The sequence below is a fragment of the Alosa alosa genome, chromosome 19 (genome assembly GCF_017589495.1).
Source record: "Alosa alosa isolate M-15738 ecotype Scorff River chromosome 19, AALO_Geno_1.1, whole genome shotgun sequence".
NCBI lineage: Eukaryota > Metazoa > Chordata > Actinopteri > Clupeiformes > Clupeidae > Alosa > Alosa alosa.
In genome coordinates, this window is record NC_063207.1 from 27,701,351 (window position 1) to 27,719,502 (window position 18,152).

At 39.6% G+C, this 18,152-nt stretch overlaps 1 protein-coding gene across 1 annotated transcript; it reads right to left on the bottom strand.

Moving 5' to 3' along the window:
* Positions 1 to 404: 404 nt before the first annotated feature.
* Positions 405 to 17,914, bottom strand: smyd2a (SET and MYND domain containing 2a). Its single transcript, XM_048228737.1, has 12 exons — positions 17,457 to 17,914; positions 16,413 to 16,476; positions 14,908 to 15,018; positions 6,949 to 7,009; positions 6,235 to 6,359; positions 5,204 to 5,271; positions 3,809 to 3,911; positions 2,910 to 3,020; positions 2,424 to 2,547; positions 1,970 to 2,144; positions 1,763 to 1,871; positions 405 to 1,351 (listed from the first exon to the last, which is right to left on the bottom strand). The coding sequence occupies exons 1-12, from the start codon at positions 17,627 to 17,629 to the stop codon at positions 1,274 to 1,276; spliced, it is 1,302 nt and encodes a 433-aa protein (XP_048084694.1). The 5' UTR covers positions 17,630 to 17,914; the 3' UTR covers positions 405 to 1,273.
* Positions 17,915 to 18,152: the final 238 nt, after the last annotated feature.

Genomic DNA, 18,152 nt, shown 5'->3' on the forward strand with positions numbered 1-18,152 from the left:
ACCTGCTAGCGTTATCTTAAACAATATTTACCCTTAACTGTATTACACAGTTAATATAGTTTACTATATCAAAATAGTCACTATTATTATGTGGTTATTTTACTGAGACAACTCTCAAATGGAGATGCATTACAGCAGTTTTGATGTCTGTGGAGACCAGTCAAATACCCATAACCACTGCAGTTACATGTGGGAAAGGGAAACTGGCCAGACACAAAGTGCAGATAAGTTGAAGCAACTTACAACGATGGAGTACCATTGCCATAGTTACAGTCACAAAGCATGTCCACCTCTTCATATACTTTTACAAGCTAAATAAATAGGCACAACCATAAATTTGCACAGGACCAGCGACAATAACCTTCAGATAAACCTAAAAAGAATAAACAAAACAAACAACAGTGTTGGTTGAAATTGCATTTGGAGTTTATTTTTGCAAGTTTGATGCAATAACGGTATACATTTTTTTTTCTGTCTTTTTTTTTGCATTCCAGTATGGCCCATGCCACATGTCAGGAAACAACAGAACAACAAACCAGAGACAACATTTCTGAAAATGAAACTTAAGAGAGTGGGCTTCCAAAGTGTGCTCTAGTTCTGATGACAGTCAATTAAATAATCACAGATAATCAAGACATTTCCACTGAATTTTATGCATTACCGTAATGCATGTGGTCTGTGCAAAATGAATCATGCAAAATCTTTGATTTTATCAACTGGCAATACTGAAAACAATATACATTCTTATCTTGTTCTGATTCACAATAGTGTTTTGCGTTTCCCTTCCATTGCTACAATAGGCAAGAGGACAGACGGATCCATTAAACAGTATGTTTAAAAACGTGGTGAATTTTATGTTTTGTTGTCTTTTAAAAAAAAAAAAAAAAAGAAAAGTAAAGAAAAAGCCCTTGTTGTCTTAGGCCTAGTGCAGAATATTCTTCTGACAAGGTGCTGTAGCAAACACTTAACAAATCCACAAAAAGATGTGAGACACAGGTGTGTTACTTGCAATGCTGAAAGGTGTGCACCACCACAATTGTCCACGTGTAACATTTATTAGAAAGAGTTGAATATTGTTCTGACATCGCTTGGTTGTAAGGACTGAAGTAGAGGTATAAGATGCATGCCATGCAGCTTTGTTGGTGCAAAACGTCAGGGTGGTCAGGCTCATAGATATATATATAGATAGATACCGCATTGGACTCGTATGGACGTATGTCAATGCGCTATCCATGTATGTCTATGGTCAGGCTCTCCTCCGCTCCTCTCTTTTCTATTCCTCCATCTCTCGCTTGACCTCGGCTACGTAATGGTGATCTTTGCCATGAGCAATTTCCATTATGGCCAGTGCCTTGAGGATAGGGAAGAGACATAGTGAAAGATATGAACATGCATTAAAATAACATCAGATATATTGATCCAACATTGTAAGGAAGGGTGCACTTCTTAAGAGAAAAAGACCAAGGTCCTAAATATGTTTGTCATAACAACATCAACATCAAAAAATAGGGAGGGGCATCCTGACAGCTTTTACTGAGATGTAGTGACTATTTCACTTCACTTGTGAATTGAAATACGGTGCATTTTTGATTAGCAAACTATAATAGATGAGCAAATCCCATGACAATTTTCTGAACATAGAAGTTGTTCATCTATATTGTAGACACCCAGAACAATCCCAAGTGCCTACACAATAACTCTAGGCAGCAGCACCAACGTCTTTATACAACTACATTTTTTGGGTAAAATTAGGACACTTTACCTTTTTTAAAGCCTTGACTCCAAGTGACTTCTTTTCCAGTCCTAAATATAGTCTACCTAGCTTCAGGTACATTGAGGCTGTGTTCAGAGAATAAAGAGGATAGTGCACGCTGCAATAACAAGGACAAGAAGCAAGAAAAAGAAATCAGCTCACAATCTTCCAACACAATGCACAAATCAGTAACATCCAATATCACAACTGCATTACCTGTATGGCTTTGTGATTTTCTCCCCATATTTCATGGCTCCGTCCCAGTCTTGCAGGTAGAGGCACACTCCCATGGCTTGGTACATCATGTGAAGCATGTACACATTTGTGTCTGCAAAGATGGCGCCCATCTTCTCCAGACTCAATTCACAGATTTCCAACAGTTCATTTGGGGGTGCAACAAAGTCAAGGGCTAAAAATAAGGGTGTGTCTACTGACTTTATGTATTGATCACTGTGTCAAAATGCTTGTCATACTACTTATATACTGTGCAAATTAAGTTTTGAAGTTGTTAAGTTTATAACAAGTTACTGTGGCCCCATAGTTCTCATGAAACAACATATGTTCACATATTCTGACCTTTGAACTGAGAAACCTACAGTAGGAATCATATTGACAAGGTTATGCCACACAAGTGTGCTCTAGAGGAAAGCAAGGGAGCAAGAAAGGATATTCTTGTAATGCTTTGCCTTCCGGAACTCCTCGATGACGTTCTTGGCATACCTCACCATTTGTCTGATTTCCTCTGGCTCTGGGGGCGAGCTCAAGTTCTTCTGGAGCTCCATCTTGGCCTTATCCTGAGGAGGCAGAACATCGAGTCAGGGACAAAGGAGATCCCCTTTTAGTTATGCATTGTGACTAAGTAATTTGCAGTAAAATGCTGGAACTTGATACCTGATACTTGAAAATCTGAATGAGATTGAGGCTAGCTAGTAAAAGGTTAACTGCTGTGGTGTCTTGTTTAATTTAGTTTCAGTCAGTGCTTGCACAGTAGTCAAAAAGCCAAAATAGGGTTTTCCCCGTCTTTGAGAAAATGTAAATGTAGTCCTTCAGCTAAAAAAGGGCTCAGACTTTCAAATAATTGGATGTTTCCGATAATTTAGTCGTACATGTGGCAGTGGCACTGAACAATTCAACTTCCTTGGATTGAAGTGCTGACCTTAGACTTTGTGGTGCACTCCTTACAGTCACACTCGAAGAAGTAGGAATCAATCAACCTCTCATTCCGATCTTCCGTGGGATAAAGCAGGTCAATATAGCTGTTGAAAATCTAAAGCAAGTACAAAACAGGGATAAAACACATTTGCTACTAATATTAGGCACAAACATTAATGGAATGTTTTAGAAACCCATGTGTCCGCAAGGAAATAAAAAAGTGCATGCTCATATGTTTATAAATGTACTGGAGTAGGTGTAGGAGTATATTTTTAATGTAGGGGAATGTGAACTGTGTATTTACATGCACAAGCAAATGTGGGAGTATGTGTTGGTACAAGCCAGAAACCCTGTAAAACGTTGCAATGTGTTTTTTTTTTTTCTATTGCCAAGACAGAAAAATGTGGCTAAACATAAGAAATGTGACATTTTAAAGGCAGGATAAAGTTTTAAGTCTTTTTACACACTGCAAATTTCTTAAGCAATGATAAATGTAAATGGAGGCATAAAAACACCTGAAACAAAGAATGAAGATGCTAATTGGAATACAATTAGCATGGTAATGTTCACTTCTCCTGTCCTGTTACAAATGCAAATTATGTTGGGTCCGGAAATTTATGTTTTTGATACCAACCTCCACATTGCACTTTTAAAGTAACACAATGTAGGAAATTCCCCTTTTCTGAGAATTCTCAATGTACAGTACTGGATAACTATTTAGTGTTAAGTTGTTAGCGGCTATCCAACCCATTTAAAACCCATGAAAAGGGTCATGTTTCTTCCTGTGACAACACCACAATACCAGGCGTTCCAGGTGCGCATGGGCAAGATTAGAGACTTCACAATCACGATCATTGTTGATTTCTTCTCAGTTGTGAAGATGCTAATGCTGCAGAGCCTCACCTCTTCCCCAGGACTAATGTCCTGCACTGCCCTCACTTCTGCTGTTGTCCCTTTGTAGGTCACAATGACATTGGGGCTACAGCTGTGGTTCATCAGAGCAACACTGCAGGAAGGAGAGATGGAAGATTTAACCGAGTGCAGCCTCAAAATAGAGAGTGATGCAGAGGCTCTGTGCAAGGTGAGCTAAAATAAAATGTCCTCAAAATGCCAAAACACAAACAAGCAACACTAAAAAAAAGAGCACAGTCATCTTTTCAAAGAAGCCAGTTCAGTGCGGACCACCATAACATCAATGTACTGCATGCCTAGACCAAAAAACATTCTCCTCATGTAACATTCATAAACACATTATTACAAAGCCATAGCTTTCAAGAGAGAATCTGTAACAGTCACCTCATTAGTCATCCATTTCTCCTGATGGACTCAATCAACACTTTGTAGCAGGGGTAGCTTTTAAAAGCTTACTCACATCCCAGTGTCAGTCAGATTGAAGGATGTCTAATGCCAGTGTAAAAAGGCTTTATGGTTTGAAAACCTATTAAAATATTTCTAAGCCTTAACATTTTACCCTATTCATATGTACAAAAACTAGGCCTGTCAAACGATTTGAATTGATGCATTTCGCGATTGAATTTCGTGATTAATTGCATATTTTATTTCCAGAAGTCCATATTAACAGTGTAAAGCAATTCTTACCAGTGTATCTTGATCGTTAATCAAATGAAAGCAAAGAAAGTTACTTTATGAACTTAACTTTAAAACGTATTTGATTATTTCAAATACAATTTCAAAAGATGTACAGTGGGCCTGAGGCAACACAATGTATTCTTCTATACACAGGCACATCTATTAACAGGCATAACAAACAAAAAATACTCCATATAGCCTATATTCCTTATGACCTGAGATCAGATGAAAATAAGGAACTTTTCATATTGAGAAATATGCACAAGTGCATGTGAAAAATGCAAAAAAAAAAAAAAAAATGACTTAACATGGTGGCGGCAGCAAAGTGTGATGCTGGTGTGCAGAGTTGTATTGAAAACAATGGAATCTAATGTAGGCCTAGGCTAATTGAATGTCGAAAACGCAGTGCGCCACACTCATTAAACGCCATTCAGCGTTTAATCGATTAATGCGATTAAAACTACAGATTAAAACTACAAACAATAATATAAGGGATGATGATGCAAGAGTAAAATTACTGTCTAAAATAGTTTACTTTGCAAGTGTGCACATCTTTCATTAAAGTCCTGTTGAAGTTATTGTTATTCTGGAAAAACTAGACACAGATTAAAACTGCACTCAAGAGGTTCAAAAGTTATGTGTGAACTGTAGACTATACTTGGGGACTGGGCAATGGAATTATTGTAGTAACTAAAACAGGAGACTTACTCTGGAAATACTGCGGAGCCTAAGTGAGACAACTCTTCATCTTCAATTGTGAACCCATTGTTGTTAACCTGTTGGCATAAAAAGACTTTCATTAAAATGTGACTATTAGTGGATTGCTCAGTGATTATGTAATCAACAGAATATGATTCCAGAATGTAGAGTGTAGAACTACTGATTAGAGATCAATGTATTGACTGATTAGAGAGTGAAACTGTCAATTCATTGGTTTTATTCAATGTAATACTGCAGGAAGATTGGCACTTGGGAGTTACCAGTTACCACAGTATAAGTGCAGTGTCAATTGACACCATCAGCACTGCATTAACAAACAGAGCAGCTGAGAGGTGAAGAGTGAATGGGAAAGGTTGGGGGTGATCCTAGGAGGGAGGGGGCGAGAGAGAGAGAGATGTTGGGAGTGGGGGAGGGTCCTAGAGTAAAACTCGAAACTAAATCCATTAAGACGCAGAGAGTGAATCTGTGTGTGTGTTTGTGTGTGTCTATCTGTCTGAGTGCATGCATGCTTGAGTGTCTGGTTGAGAAACAGAAGAAAGTGAAAGTGACTGAGAAAGCTGTAGTGGAAGCAGAGAGAGGAAGACCTAAAATGAGCAGTGTATATGTGGAAGTGAACGAGTACATGGGTACGTGGTGGCCTCTGTGGTATGTAGTAGTGGAAAGGCCTTTTAAGGTGGTGAGACCTCCCAGAGGAAGAGGGGGGGGGGGACAGCTGGTAGTGAATGGGCACAAGCAGCTGGGACACACAGGACATTAGGGGATACCACATGGACAGCACCACATGGGCGAAGCCATCTTGGCATCAATCAGGCCTTAATGACTTGGCCAATGCTGACACATTAACATAACTCTGACTAGTGACTGCTGACATGCTGCCTCATGCAATAATAAGCCCCATTTTGTACTGTGAAGTATGCCCATCACCACAGGAATTAAAGAATGCCTTAAGATTTTACAAATATAAATTCTCTCACAACTGCAAGGCTAGGTGACTAATATTTACATATATGCTCCATTACCCCAGCAAAAAGCTCATTGAGAGTGGCCTTGTCGGGGAAGTCTAGGTGTCGGGAGTAAAAATGATGAAGTGCGGCGATGTCGGCTTCATTCATCTCGTTCTTCTCATTGTCAAGCTTGTCAAGGTCTGGGGAGAGATGACGGATTCCTTGAAAAATAACCTCAACCTCAATATACCACAGATTTGTTCAAGCCCAGCAGCAGTAGGCAATATTATTCTGACATTTATAAGCAATATCTAGCATGGCTTTTTTTTTATTATTATTATTGGACTAACTTTTGTTGAAATTGTGAAATTGAAATTGTATTCCATTTTCATACATAATTAATATGATCAAATGTATAAATGTACAATTTGTATTTATACATTTGATCATATTAATTATGTATGAAAATGGAATACTAGCTATTAAAACATAGGAAACACATAGAATTGCAGCCTAATGCTGCAACGGATGTCTGATGCACTGAACATCTCTGGCCGTCCTGACTACAACAGAAGGTGTCTTCGATACAGTTGTATGCATCTTATTACAGCTCAAAATCATCAAGTAAAAAGCAAAGTAAAAAGTATTCAAGTGAGCTCGTAACTCAACTTCTGACCATTTTCCATGTTATGAGTTTGTGAGGTCACCTAACACTGACAGTACATTCAGAAAATAAACACTTCCTGGTAATGTTCATTGAAAGCATCATGATTGTTCAGCTGTGCTTACGTGACTCAAACTCGCTCAGTGCTAACAACCGCTCAGACGGAGTCCTGTCTTTTTGCAGTTTCTGTTGAAAAGGAAAACACAAAATTATGATTTTCACAAATGCATTACAAGGGCTCCAGCTGGAAAAAGTACTATTGATTAATTCAATTTATTCCAGTTACGCCCTTATAGGTGACAACTCGCAGTGAATGCATCTGGCTAGGACTACTGTGACAGTTTTGCTAAGAATTTCGGTTTGCCATCTGGAAGTGTATGTTCTGTTCTTGCCCAGTTACATGTGATTGAATGAATGTACCTGTGTGTACAAAGGTTAGGGTTAGGTTAGGGTAACTGTTGTCAGATAGAGAAAACTATAGAGACAGCATGCAACAATATGCATTTGAACTTTTTCACACATTTGAAACATACTTTCATCTTTTTCAAATAAATGTTCATGATGTACTTTAATGAAATCATAAGAAGGATAGATAAGCACAGCTGTTGTTCCAACTAACCGCCTAGTCAATGTTCAGTGTAGTTCTGTTTGGATTGGACCACCCTACAAAAATGTAAAGACCTTGCCAACTAAAATGCCTGCAAATACTTTTTCACGGGCAGCTGTGCAGTTGTTGGTGTTTGTAAGGCTTTTTCCAGGCTTTTTCAGTAGTTAAATTGGTAGTTTTTGACCCAAAACAATTTACTACGGTTTTAATTCCAAGATATTATGATATAGCATAACAAGCTCGCACTCCCTGACTACATGTAAAAGTGTGCTTCAGCAGCACTAACTTGCCAACTCCAACACCTGTAATTGTATTTCAGAGGAAAAACACAGAAGGTTCTCTTTCCTATGCTACATAGAGCTAGTCTTCTGGTGATCAACCACTAGTTACAGTTACACAGGTAGCCAGCTCTGCAGTTACAGTTCATGACAAGACATAGCCAAAATATGCCCACAGTGATGCAATGTGATGTGTGAGAGACTTCATCTATCGCTACAAAACCTGACCAGACATTCCACTCCTGTCGACATAGGCCAAGTGAGGCTACTTTGTATTGCCTTGTCAAGTCAACATCTTGTGGACCTCAGTGGACGACTATTATGGATGAATGAAACGAGAGCACTAGACCTCTTCCCTGTTGTCTCTTTCCCCAGCGACTAAGCACAAGTGTTCACGAGCACCTCACCCACACATACACTAAAACTAACAGCAGCCAGAGTCATTTCACACACTAAAAATCATACCATCAGTTTGAAAGAAAAAAAGACTCATATATAGATCAGTCTGGTTAAGAATATACCTTTATATATCAGTTATGGGGAACAGGAGGGATTTCTGTGTGCATTTCCAGGATATTTTTTAAACAGCTTATATTTAAACCCCCAGGCCAATGCTCTGATTAGTTACAGTGATTTGGTTTCACAGTGTTTTAGATAACACTGGTCGTCTTGATCACAATCAAGTTGAGTGGTAACAGTACATGGATCAAACGGAAATAGCCAGACTCAGAGCCATATAAAGGTAGAGTTGCGACAATGGGTGTTCAAAATTCGTCACGTCACGTTAAGGTCACGTGGTTCATGTAAACTTCAAAAAGTTCCCAGAAGTGATTGACAATGGATTAGAAATTAATGCATTAAATAAGCTACTGTTCAGAGCCACAGTTTTGGGTAATTGACAGACAATAAATGCATTGATATACAATATTTATAACACAGTGTAATTATTGTGTAAACTGTGTAGTTATCCTACCATTACAACAATATTAAATTAAATTCCAGACCGCCTGCTAAATATCGGAAGGGGACCTTTTCTTCTCCCTTTTACGTATGTGTCACTTAATATTAGTTTCTGTACAAAACCACGACGGGAGATTCTTTAGAAAACACAATAGCACCCACCCCATAAGTGTAGCCTAGTCCTATCTAAATTATCGTTATAAAAAAATGACCTAGTACGTGACTCAAGAGCTGTAAACAGTGTTTTTGAGACTGCGTGTAGCCTACAAAAGCGCATGGAGATTTTAATTTTGCAACGAGAAACTGTAACACAGCTAGTCTAAGTCTAACATTAACTTGTCTGAGTTTTCTCCCCAACGTTTTCTCTGGTAGTTCTTCACTGATCTGAGATAATGAGCGAACTACCTTAAAGGATAATTCCGGTGTGATTTTGACCTAAAGTGTGTTGAAACATGATACCAAGTGTGAACGTATGTCTCGTAGCTCACCTCGGCTTGTCCCCTGCACTCAGAAATCTGGCGCTAGTTAGCCAATGCTACCAACACAGTGTTTCGTTGTGGTGCCTCGGGCATCGGCCTAGCCATGCAAATAAATCACTGTTTTACACCATTTACGAGGCTCAAAGTAGCTCCATAATTCATTGGTAGACTTCCGAAGGCCTTGACATTTAAAACGAGACATAGAGAACTTTGAAAAAGCACTGGTAGTTTATTTACAAGACGATTTATACTGACAGTACCTTAAGGAATTTTACAGTTATAGACGCCATCTTGAATTTAGTCACGATAAATCGAGCGAGGAGTACGAACAAACAGGTATGATAAAGGGATCAGATTCCAAAAATAATTCCGTAAAAATGCATGGATTACAGTTGCTGCTACTGGAAGCAACTGAATCCATGCATTTCCACTGGATTATTTTTGTAATTATTTTTAGGAGCATTAACCCTTTGAGACCTTGACTTTGTCATTGTAATCTATACATCCTATATCTTGTTTTTGTTTATTTTTCAGGACAGTCAGGGATTTGTACCCATCTGGGAAAGTATAATGCATAGCCTATGTCTCTTATGTCAGCCTTAAGAGAAAACATTTGTGTTTTTATGTCACCAGGAAGCATGTCAGTAGAAATAACTTTTCATATTTACGTGGGATAGATTGGAATCTTGAAATATAATAATCGTGACGCTGGGATATTCTGTGGCTTACCAATTTACGAGATATATATGTACTGAGTGAGACAAATATTTTATTTATTAGGCTAATTGCTTTATTCACTTGAGTAGCCTATATTGTCACTATACCATTGGACTAAGCATGTGCATGCCGAGACCATTTTTTTTTTTTTAAGGACAGCAAGTTCATCATCTTGGGTTGCTATTACTTGTGGTTGGCAGGTCAATTGTCTGCAGCAGTCCTGTATCTTTAGAAAAAAATGTATGTGTAGCATACTCGCTCAAATTGATAACACTCGTTAATAATAAGCCAATTTCCATTCATTGTTGACATGGTCCATGGAGGCTCAGACGGGTGCCCCGGGACCTGATGAACACGGCGCTAAAAAGCACAAACGAGTGCGAAAGTTGCAGCCGTGACGACAGGGAAAGTGCAGGCAGCCACGAGAGTGATTGATCGTGTAAAATGAACATTGCTGATGTCTGGGTTACACAAAGCTATAATGACACAATCATTATGTTTTCTTAATGACCGACAGTTTAGTTTAGTTTAATTTTGCCTTAAAGTAAGATAGGCCAAACGCTCGTGAAAAGGCTTGATTTACACACCCTGTAAAGTGCCATAATGGTTTACCAAATGACAGACAGTTGAATTTCTGAATAAAAAGAATGTTGGTACAGTTTTGAAATCTTAAACGTGTAACCCCACACAAGCATAACGTGAGGGAGGGAATGTGCTATTTTGGAATTTTACCCGGATACGAATAGCCTATTTTTTGATTGGATGTCGGTGGCCATTTTTTTTTTTTTTTTATTTGTCTGGTGAGTGATGCGCTAGTTCTGAACCCTGCAAGAAAACCTCTTGTATCCCTTTGTTTCGCCTGCCTCGGCGATTCGCTTCCATTTCGCCCAACCAGGGCGAATTTCGTCTTCATTCAACCTCAATGAGAGCGACGCGAAATTTCGGTATGTGGAAACACACCATAAGGCCGACAGATGTGAATTTGTGATGTCAACGTAATTGATCCGGCTGCCATATTAGATTGAATCAAAAACACCTAAGTTTTCAAAGGTCACAAAGTTTATCCGATTTTCACGAAACTTGACGCAGATGATCGCCAGACCATGACTCATAAACGCATTCCTTTTTGGAGCCATATTCAAAACCTGTCGCCCGTCACGACCAATCAAGCCAAACTTGATGGCGAAGCCGCCAAACAGGAAGTGAAGTGATATCTCAGCAAGGCTTTCGCGTATCAACACCAAACTCAGTACATGGTCTCAGGACCCAATTAGGAGAAGGCTCAAGAAATTTGGTGCATTTTGACCCTGTGATTATAGCGCCACACAGTGAAATATAGTCATATTTCAGCAACGCTTTGACATATGAAAACCAAAGTCTGTACATGGGGTCAGGACCCAATAAGGATGAGGCTCAATAAATGTAATGACCCTTGACCACTAGGGGGGCGCTATAATACCCGGAAATGGGCTCATATTTAAGCAATGCTTTCACGTATTGAAACCAAACTTAGTATATGGACTCAGGACCACATCCTAAGGAGACCAATAATTTTAGCAACCTTTGACCACTAGGGGTGCTATAATTTGCAACACTTTCTCGTATCGACACCAAACTTGGTACATGGACTCGGGACCACATCCTGAAGACGCTCAATATATTTAGCGACCTTTGACCACTAGAGGCGCTATAATTATCAACACTTTCTCGTATCAACACCAAACTTGGTATGTGGACTCGTGACTACAACCTGAGGACGCACAATCAATTTGGTGATGTTTGAGGTATGCGTATGTGTGGGGGGCTATTGGGGTGTGTGGGAAAGGAGGTTTATCCATGTTTATGTGTGTGTGGGACGGGGGGGGTTAATTGGGTGTGTGTATAATGTAACAACATTGGGTTGCCATGACAACTCCTGCTAAGCTGCTTGGCCCCCACATTGCTGCTTGCAGCTATATTTATTATTATTATTCGGATGAGGCAAAGGAATGTAAATCTGAGTCTGAAATGTTGGCTACAAACAGTCTATACTGCTGTAACTGCACTGCTGTTATTAATTGTTAACTTCCCGGAACTATTTCAGGCTTCCATTAGCTGCCATTGTTGGAAAAAAATGGAACATTAGCGTCAATGGAGTTGTCGCAACTCTACCTTTATATGGCTCTGGCCAGACTCATTGAACTCCCATTCTATGTTGTCAGCTCCCAGCACGGCTTTAACCCTTAGAACCCGATTGACGCAAAGTGCGTCAAAAAACACACCCTTTCTTCTCTGTTACATTGCTCCGGAACTGTTCATCGCAGCGAGATGAAACCTTTATTGCATGACAGAGCAGAAGTGGGGCTTTCCAACGAGACTACACACTTGTCTGTACGATCAAGTATGAAAATAATAAAAAAAAAAATCATGAAATTAAATCAAATTGCATCATATTTACAGTCTATACTTCTCTGCTTTCACCTGCACACCCATTACTCTCGTTTGAATTAATCGCGAACCCGTGATCGCATCGATATGGCAAGCATATCAGATGAAAGAGGGGGCACAGGGCTATCCATTGGTACCATGTTTATCGATCCTTCTGGCTTATAAAACCAGACGAAGTGACTGCAAAATAATAACGTCATGTACACAAACCAACGCTGCACACCCATTACTCTCGTTTGAATTACTCGCGGACCCGTGATCGCATAGATATGCCACGTATGTCAGATGAAAGAGGAGAGCTATCATTTGATACCAAGTACGTCCTTCTGGGTTATAAAACAGACGAAAGAACAGCAAAATAATAACTTCATATAGCTGGACTTACCCCACGTTTTTGTCTGTTCTTGGCTCACATTGCATCCCAATTTGTTCAACAAATAAACACCTTTTTTGCCTTTACTTTGTTCATGGCAATGCAGTAAAAAGTTGAGAAATTTTTATGACTGCATACACACAGGCACGCAGGCTAACACGCAACCTCGGGTCAAGTCAGGTCAGATCAGTTCGTGTCACAGATATGGAGCGCAGAAAGGTCATTTTTCATCACTAAATAAAAAATGACATTTATTTCCGTAAATCACACCACACATATTTCTGTAAATTGCTCAGCCCCAGAGTATTTCTCCAACATGGCAATTATATTGCCCGATTCAGGACAGTCTGCCCTACACACACATGAAATGCATGTAGAGCTGTGAGCTTGCTGTGGTGAGATACATGTTGAAATATAAGAATTTTTATAATACACTTTTTATATTTTAATTCTTTAAAAATCTAAATAAAAATCAATGCTAGTATTAATACATGAAATGATGGCAGATCTGGATAGCCTAGACTCTCCTGAAAAAAACAATATATATTATGTGTGTGTGGCACTTACAATGACCAGAATAAATCCTTATGAATAAAGGTAGTGAAAATGCCCTAAAAACAGCTTAGGGTTCTAAGGGTTAACCAACATCTACAAATTAGATTTGTGAGCCTTTTATCACAGTCTCCAAAATAAACCTGAAGGCTGTGCTGCAGATTTATAAATCACCTGCATCTTGAAACAAATACCCAAACAGTCTATGCATTTTTTCAAGTATGGCAAAGATAGGTAGACAATTTCCTGAGATTTGTTGATCACAAAATAGGTAATACACTAGTAAAAAACATCATCACCAACAGAAACACTTCAAAAGTTCAACAACTTTGAGAAACAGAGAACTGAACAAGACTCATCTTCTTATGCGTTCATGCAGATGAGGGGCCATGAACTCTTTCTGAAGTTCAACAAGAAATGGGGATATACCGGTAGTATAAACTAAACTGTACTAAACAGTCATTGCTAGGGACACCTTACCAGAAAGACCAGAAGCTATAGATATTGCTCTTGATAATGTACCCTCAAAATAGCATTGTTGGTAACACAAACCGTCAGTTAACATTGCCGTTGTTTGAATTCTCGTGTGTGTAGAGATTTTAAACAACTGTTGTGTGGACAGAATTAACATCGTTTTATTCCACTGCTTGGTTGAATTTCCCATTGTCCTACGACCATTAACCGTATGTTATTTGCACACCTATGAAGTAGATAAATTTTTTTGGCCGTATCACACTTGTATATTAATTCGCCGAACTCGTTGTGAAGTTTAAATGAACCGTCACGTTGCCGAGCTGTAAAATGCAGACGTTCAGAACATTGTAACATTGTAGCATATGACGGAGGTGGCTTTTAGCTAGATGGATGACAGCAGGCTAGGTAAAATAAAGTTCAAAGCTAAAGTTCATCAGAATCTTGGGATCCGCCCGCTTGACAACGGGAGAGATAGAACTAACGACTGGCCTTTGGCCGTAGCAACCATCCATTTAGAACTAGTAACGGCAGTTTGTCCTGCAAGTTGAGAAATTAATTGATATGTGTCGGAAGAAAGTAGTTCTACAAACAAGACAGTTTTAGCAATTAAAACGTTTAAATTGTAACAGGAAATGAATACAACGCAAGTGGCAACAGTGGAATAAGTGGGATAATGGACTCCACGGTGGTCTGTTCACAGAAGTTAATGCACTACGAGGTTTAAATGGCCCTCCGCTTCGCGTCGGGGCCATTTTACAACCTCGACCGTGCATTAACTTCTGTGAACAGACCACCGTGTCGTCCATTATCCCTTACTTGTTTTTCCCTGGAGAACTTTAACCATCTGTAGGCAAATTATCACAATGATCCAATCAGAGCACATGGAATGTGTCATGTGGTTGCCCAGCAACATTGTTTAGAAAGTGGCCCCATGTATCTTCAGCTTGATGTGTATTTGAATTATTTGTGCCCCCTCTGCAGTAAAAGCAACCCTGTTTTTATGTGGGTCATAAAATTACATTTGCTTTTTAACACCCACAAACCTTTGGGGATCCGTTGTTTCATGAGGGGTGTCCTAAACTAACCCCTTTTTTCAGGATTGTGCACCCTTGTTGCCCTCATTGGCATCTTCAGCTGTCTCCACACAACAACTTTATCCCTCCCTCCCTCCCTTCTCTCCACCATTCCCCATCCCTTCTTTTACTCCTCCTCCTCACCTGTTTCACAATGATTCTTGCCACCAGCCTGACCGTCTCGGAGGGGCACCAGTTCTCACCGTAGGCGCACATGGCTGAGCACTCCAGCTTGTGCATGGGCCAATCGCCTTTCTGTGGGAGTGACATGGGTCAGTTTTTAAAAAGTACAACGCCCAGTCAGGCACAAACCATCTAGCTGTTTACAGACAAATGCCTTGAAAACAAAAGACAAACACTCCCCTGCTGCTTTTTTTTCTCTTAACGAAAAGCTAAATAAATACTAAATTCACCCCCGCCCCCCCGCCCCCTTTGTTGGTGAGTCACGCTTTACACAAGAAAAGGACAGAGTAGCCTAAGCGGGAGAATCTCGGGAGAGAAAAGACTGAATTAATCTTAACACTGCCTCTCTGGTGGCTGGGTAGAAAGGAATATACAAAATCCTGCATCTTGGCGAATAAACAGCAAATTGATCCCTAATGCAAAGGGATGGATTGCCATAGCAACGACAAGTTCAGATCAAATGAATCCTTTCCAATAATCAGGTGGTGTATGGAGCCGTGTTTTCAGGCCACTGTTTCCTATTTTCCTTCTCGGTATTATTTTTAAAACTCTGCAAATGTAAGCTTTTTGGGGCCTAATTATCTACTTTTCCTCTGATACACACTGGATTAGACTCTTCATTAGGGTAATATCATATCGCCACTTGCGCAGTATATTATATCTTTCGCCACTGCTGCCAGTGGCGAAAGATATCATTTTTTTTTTTAAAGCATTAGGCAGTGCAAAAAGGTCTATACAGCTGACTATTGCAGTATATTTTATTTGTCTGCTGAGTTATCAGTATAATGTGATGTACATATTATACTGCCCAGGTGGTACACAACAAATGGTATTTCCAGCTCTATTTTTACATTTTCGGTAAAAAGTATTGCAATATATCGCAATATGTATTGTATCGCAATATCCAAATATATTGGACAATACCTCCCATCCACTACACAACTTACTGGTCAAACAAAAACGTGTTTTCAGTTGGAGGCTACGCCAACTAAGCTGTAAGGACAGATACAGAAAGACTTTTTTTACCCACTGCAATAGCACTTTATAACTGTATTGTATCCTGACCCATGTATTGTGATGCCTATCGTATCATGAAGTCCTTGCCAATACACAGTCTTACTAAAGTAAACATAATTTGAATCCATAAAACATGTGACAATAAAACAGTTAAACATGGGGTTAAATTGTGATTCTGTAATGACAGAAATGTGCAATTATGTATAATTATCTGCATTTCCTTTTTCCATTATGTCTTGAGGTATGTTCAGTTTAGATTTGTAGTCATGTTGGTACTCAACCAATATTTATATTAGCTAATTTTAGCAGTCTGTGTGTCATGAAATGGCCTGGGCTTAGCTCAGGCGATAATGGTTTCTTGTATATGGACAATGATGGCTGATGATGTAACTGAGCATCTCTCTTTAGATGTATGAAAAGTGGACTTGTATGTATACGTCTCCCTTTACCTGGCAATCCACATTGCAGTAATACGCCTGTTTGCATTTTCCACACTTGGACAGGCCTTCTTGTCTGTAAATCAAAACGAGAAGGAAAACCTAGGTTATCAAAAGAGCACTGCATTACTCTCTCTGTAAGAAACACATTTCAAGAGGGTCTTAAGTGACATACTGTCTTAGGACGTGCCAAGACATTTATAGGCACAACCTTCTCAGTGACCATTTGCCATTCAGAGCAACGCTGTTTCTAGAAAGAGCTCCGTCTCTACAAACTTTGGAGTCTTGGAGACATTGGGCATAGTAAACGGGAAGCCAATCAAAACAGGCTGTAGCATAAGTCTAAAATTGATAAGCTGAAATAGTGAACAATTGCATAAGATATTAAATGTTTTAAGTAACAGCTGGTTAAATACATGTACGCAATTTTTTTTTTACATAGACCTAGATCTGTTTAACAACCAATAAGCACAATGTAATTGTATTGATGAAATAACCAGTTACAAGTAATTTCCTTTCTTTAGAAATCCATCGATGTAATCAGCTGATTGTAACATGCTGGCGCCCATATTCATGACAGTATCACAATGTGAAAAGGCCCATGAACTGCCAAAAATAATTACGACGAAGCACAGGCCAGTGGTCGCAAATGCTTGCAAATAACATTAACTCCTATGGCAATCTACTGACATTATGCACATTAAGATAGCGTTACCTAACAGTACCTACTACTAGATAATACTACAGCCACAGTCTGCTGTAGCCTTTCTGGCATTGCTCATGCCAGTGTTGTATTAAGTTAAAGACTCTTTACTGCCTGCAGACTCGATATATGTCATCATAGTCATGATACAATCAATTGTTTTTGCATGTTGCTCTGATAGACAAGCTAGTTGCTCCCTAATTGAGTTATAAGTGCCTCAGATGGGCGTGACAGTATAGGTAAAATAAGTGTCGTGTTTGCCTTATCCTTTGTCTTCATCACATAAATCATTACAGATCTACATAGTGAGGTAACAGTAGCAGCAACACTAACCATGATTTTGAATGACATACCTCGTGAAGCAGAATTCACAGTGGGCACCTCTCTCATTCACTGTCAAGACGTATGCGTAAGCTGGACAGGAGAACACGAGGTCCCCTACTTTGAAATGTTTCAAGGCTTTTAGTCCTCGACCTTTGCCAGGGCTCAAAAACCTATCGGTGCCTTCTATTCCTTCACTTTTCATTTTGTCTTAAGCCCTTTCTGTTTTTAACTTATAGTGGACGACTCCAAGATCAGTTAGCTAACGCTCGTTTCTAAGCTACACACAATGCAGTGAGCTAGCCAACAAGCACACTCAATGCGTGCGGCTTATAACATGAACCCTCGCGGCCTGTAGCTACTTGAAGGATGATGATGTTCAGCCGATATATTGAGGCTTGCTAGTGTGACTAGCTAACTAGTTACTGCAGAAACCGTGCTTGATACCACCCTTGCTAGCCTGCTAGCGTCGTCCTAGTAAGTGGTCAACCCTGTGAGCCAGCCCAGCCAACTCAGTGGGCTAAGCCAAGCTGATGCTTCATGATTATGGATTCCGAGCTGTCTTAAAGCCCGTTAGAAATAGCCGTATACGCGTTCACTGCTCATCAGAAGTTGGCTAGAACCATCGGGTTGCAGCTGCCAAACTCATATGACAGTTTTTCTCAGTCGCTTTGGTGCATTTCTCGAATCATCATTAACGCTTGCACAACATAGTGCACCTGCATCAC

Bases quoted from the DNA above. Each gene is read 5' to 3' on its own strand.
- smyd2a (XM_048228737.1), bottom strand. From the start codon at position 17,629: ATGAAAAGTGAAGGAATAGAAGGCACCGATAGGTTTTTGAGCCCTGGC. The intron at 5,272-6,234 runs GTAATGGAGCAT...TTATGCCAACAG, and splicing joins TCAATGAGCTTTTTGCTGGG to GTTAACAACAATGGGTTCAC. The intron at 1,872-1,969 runs GTAATGCAGTTG...TTGTTATTGCAG, and splicing joins AAAATCACAAAGCCATACAG to CGTGCACTATCCTCTTTATT.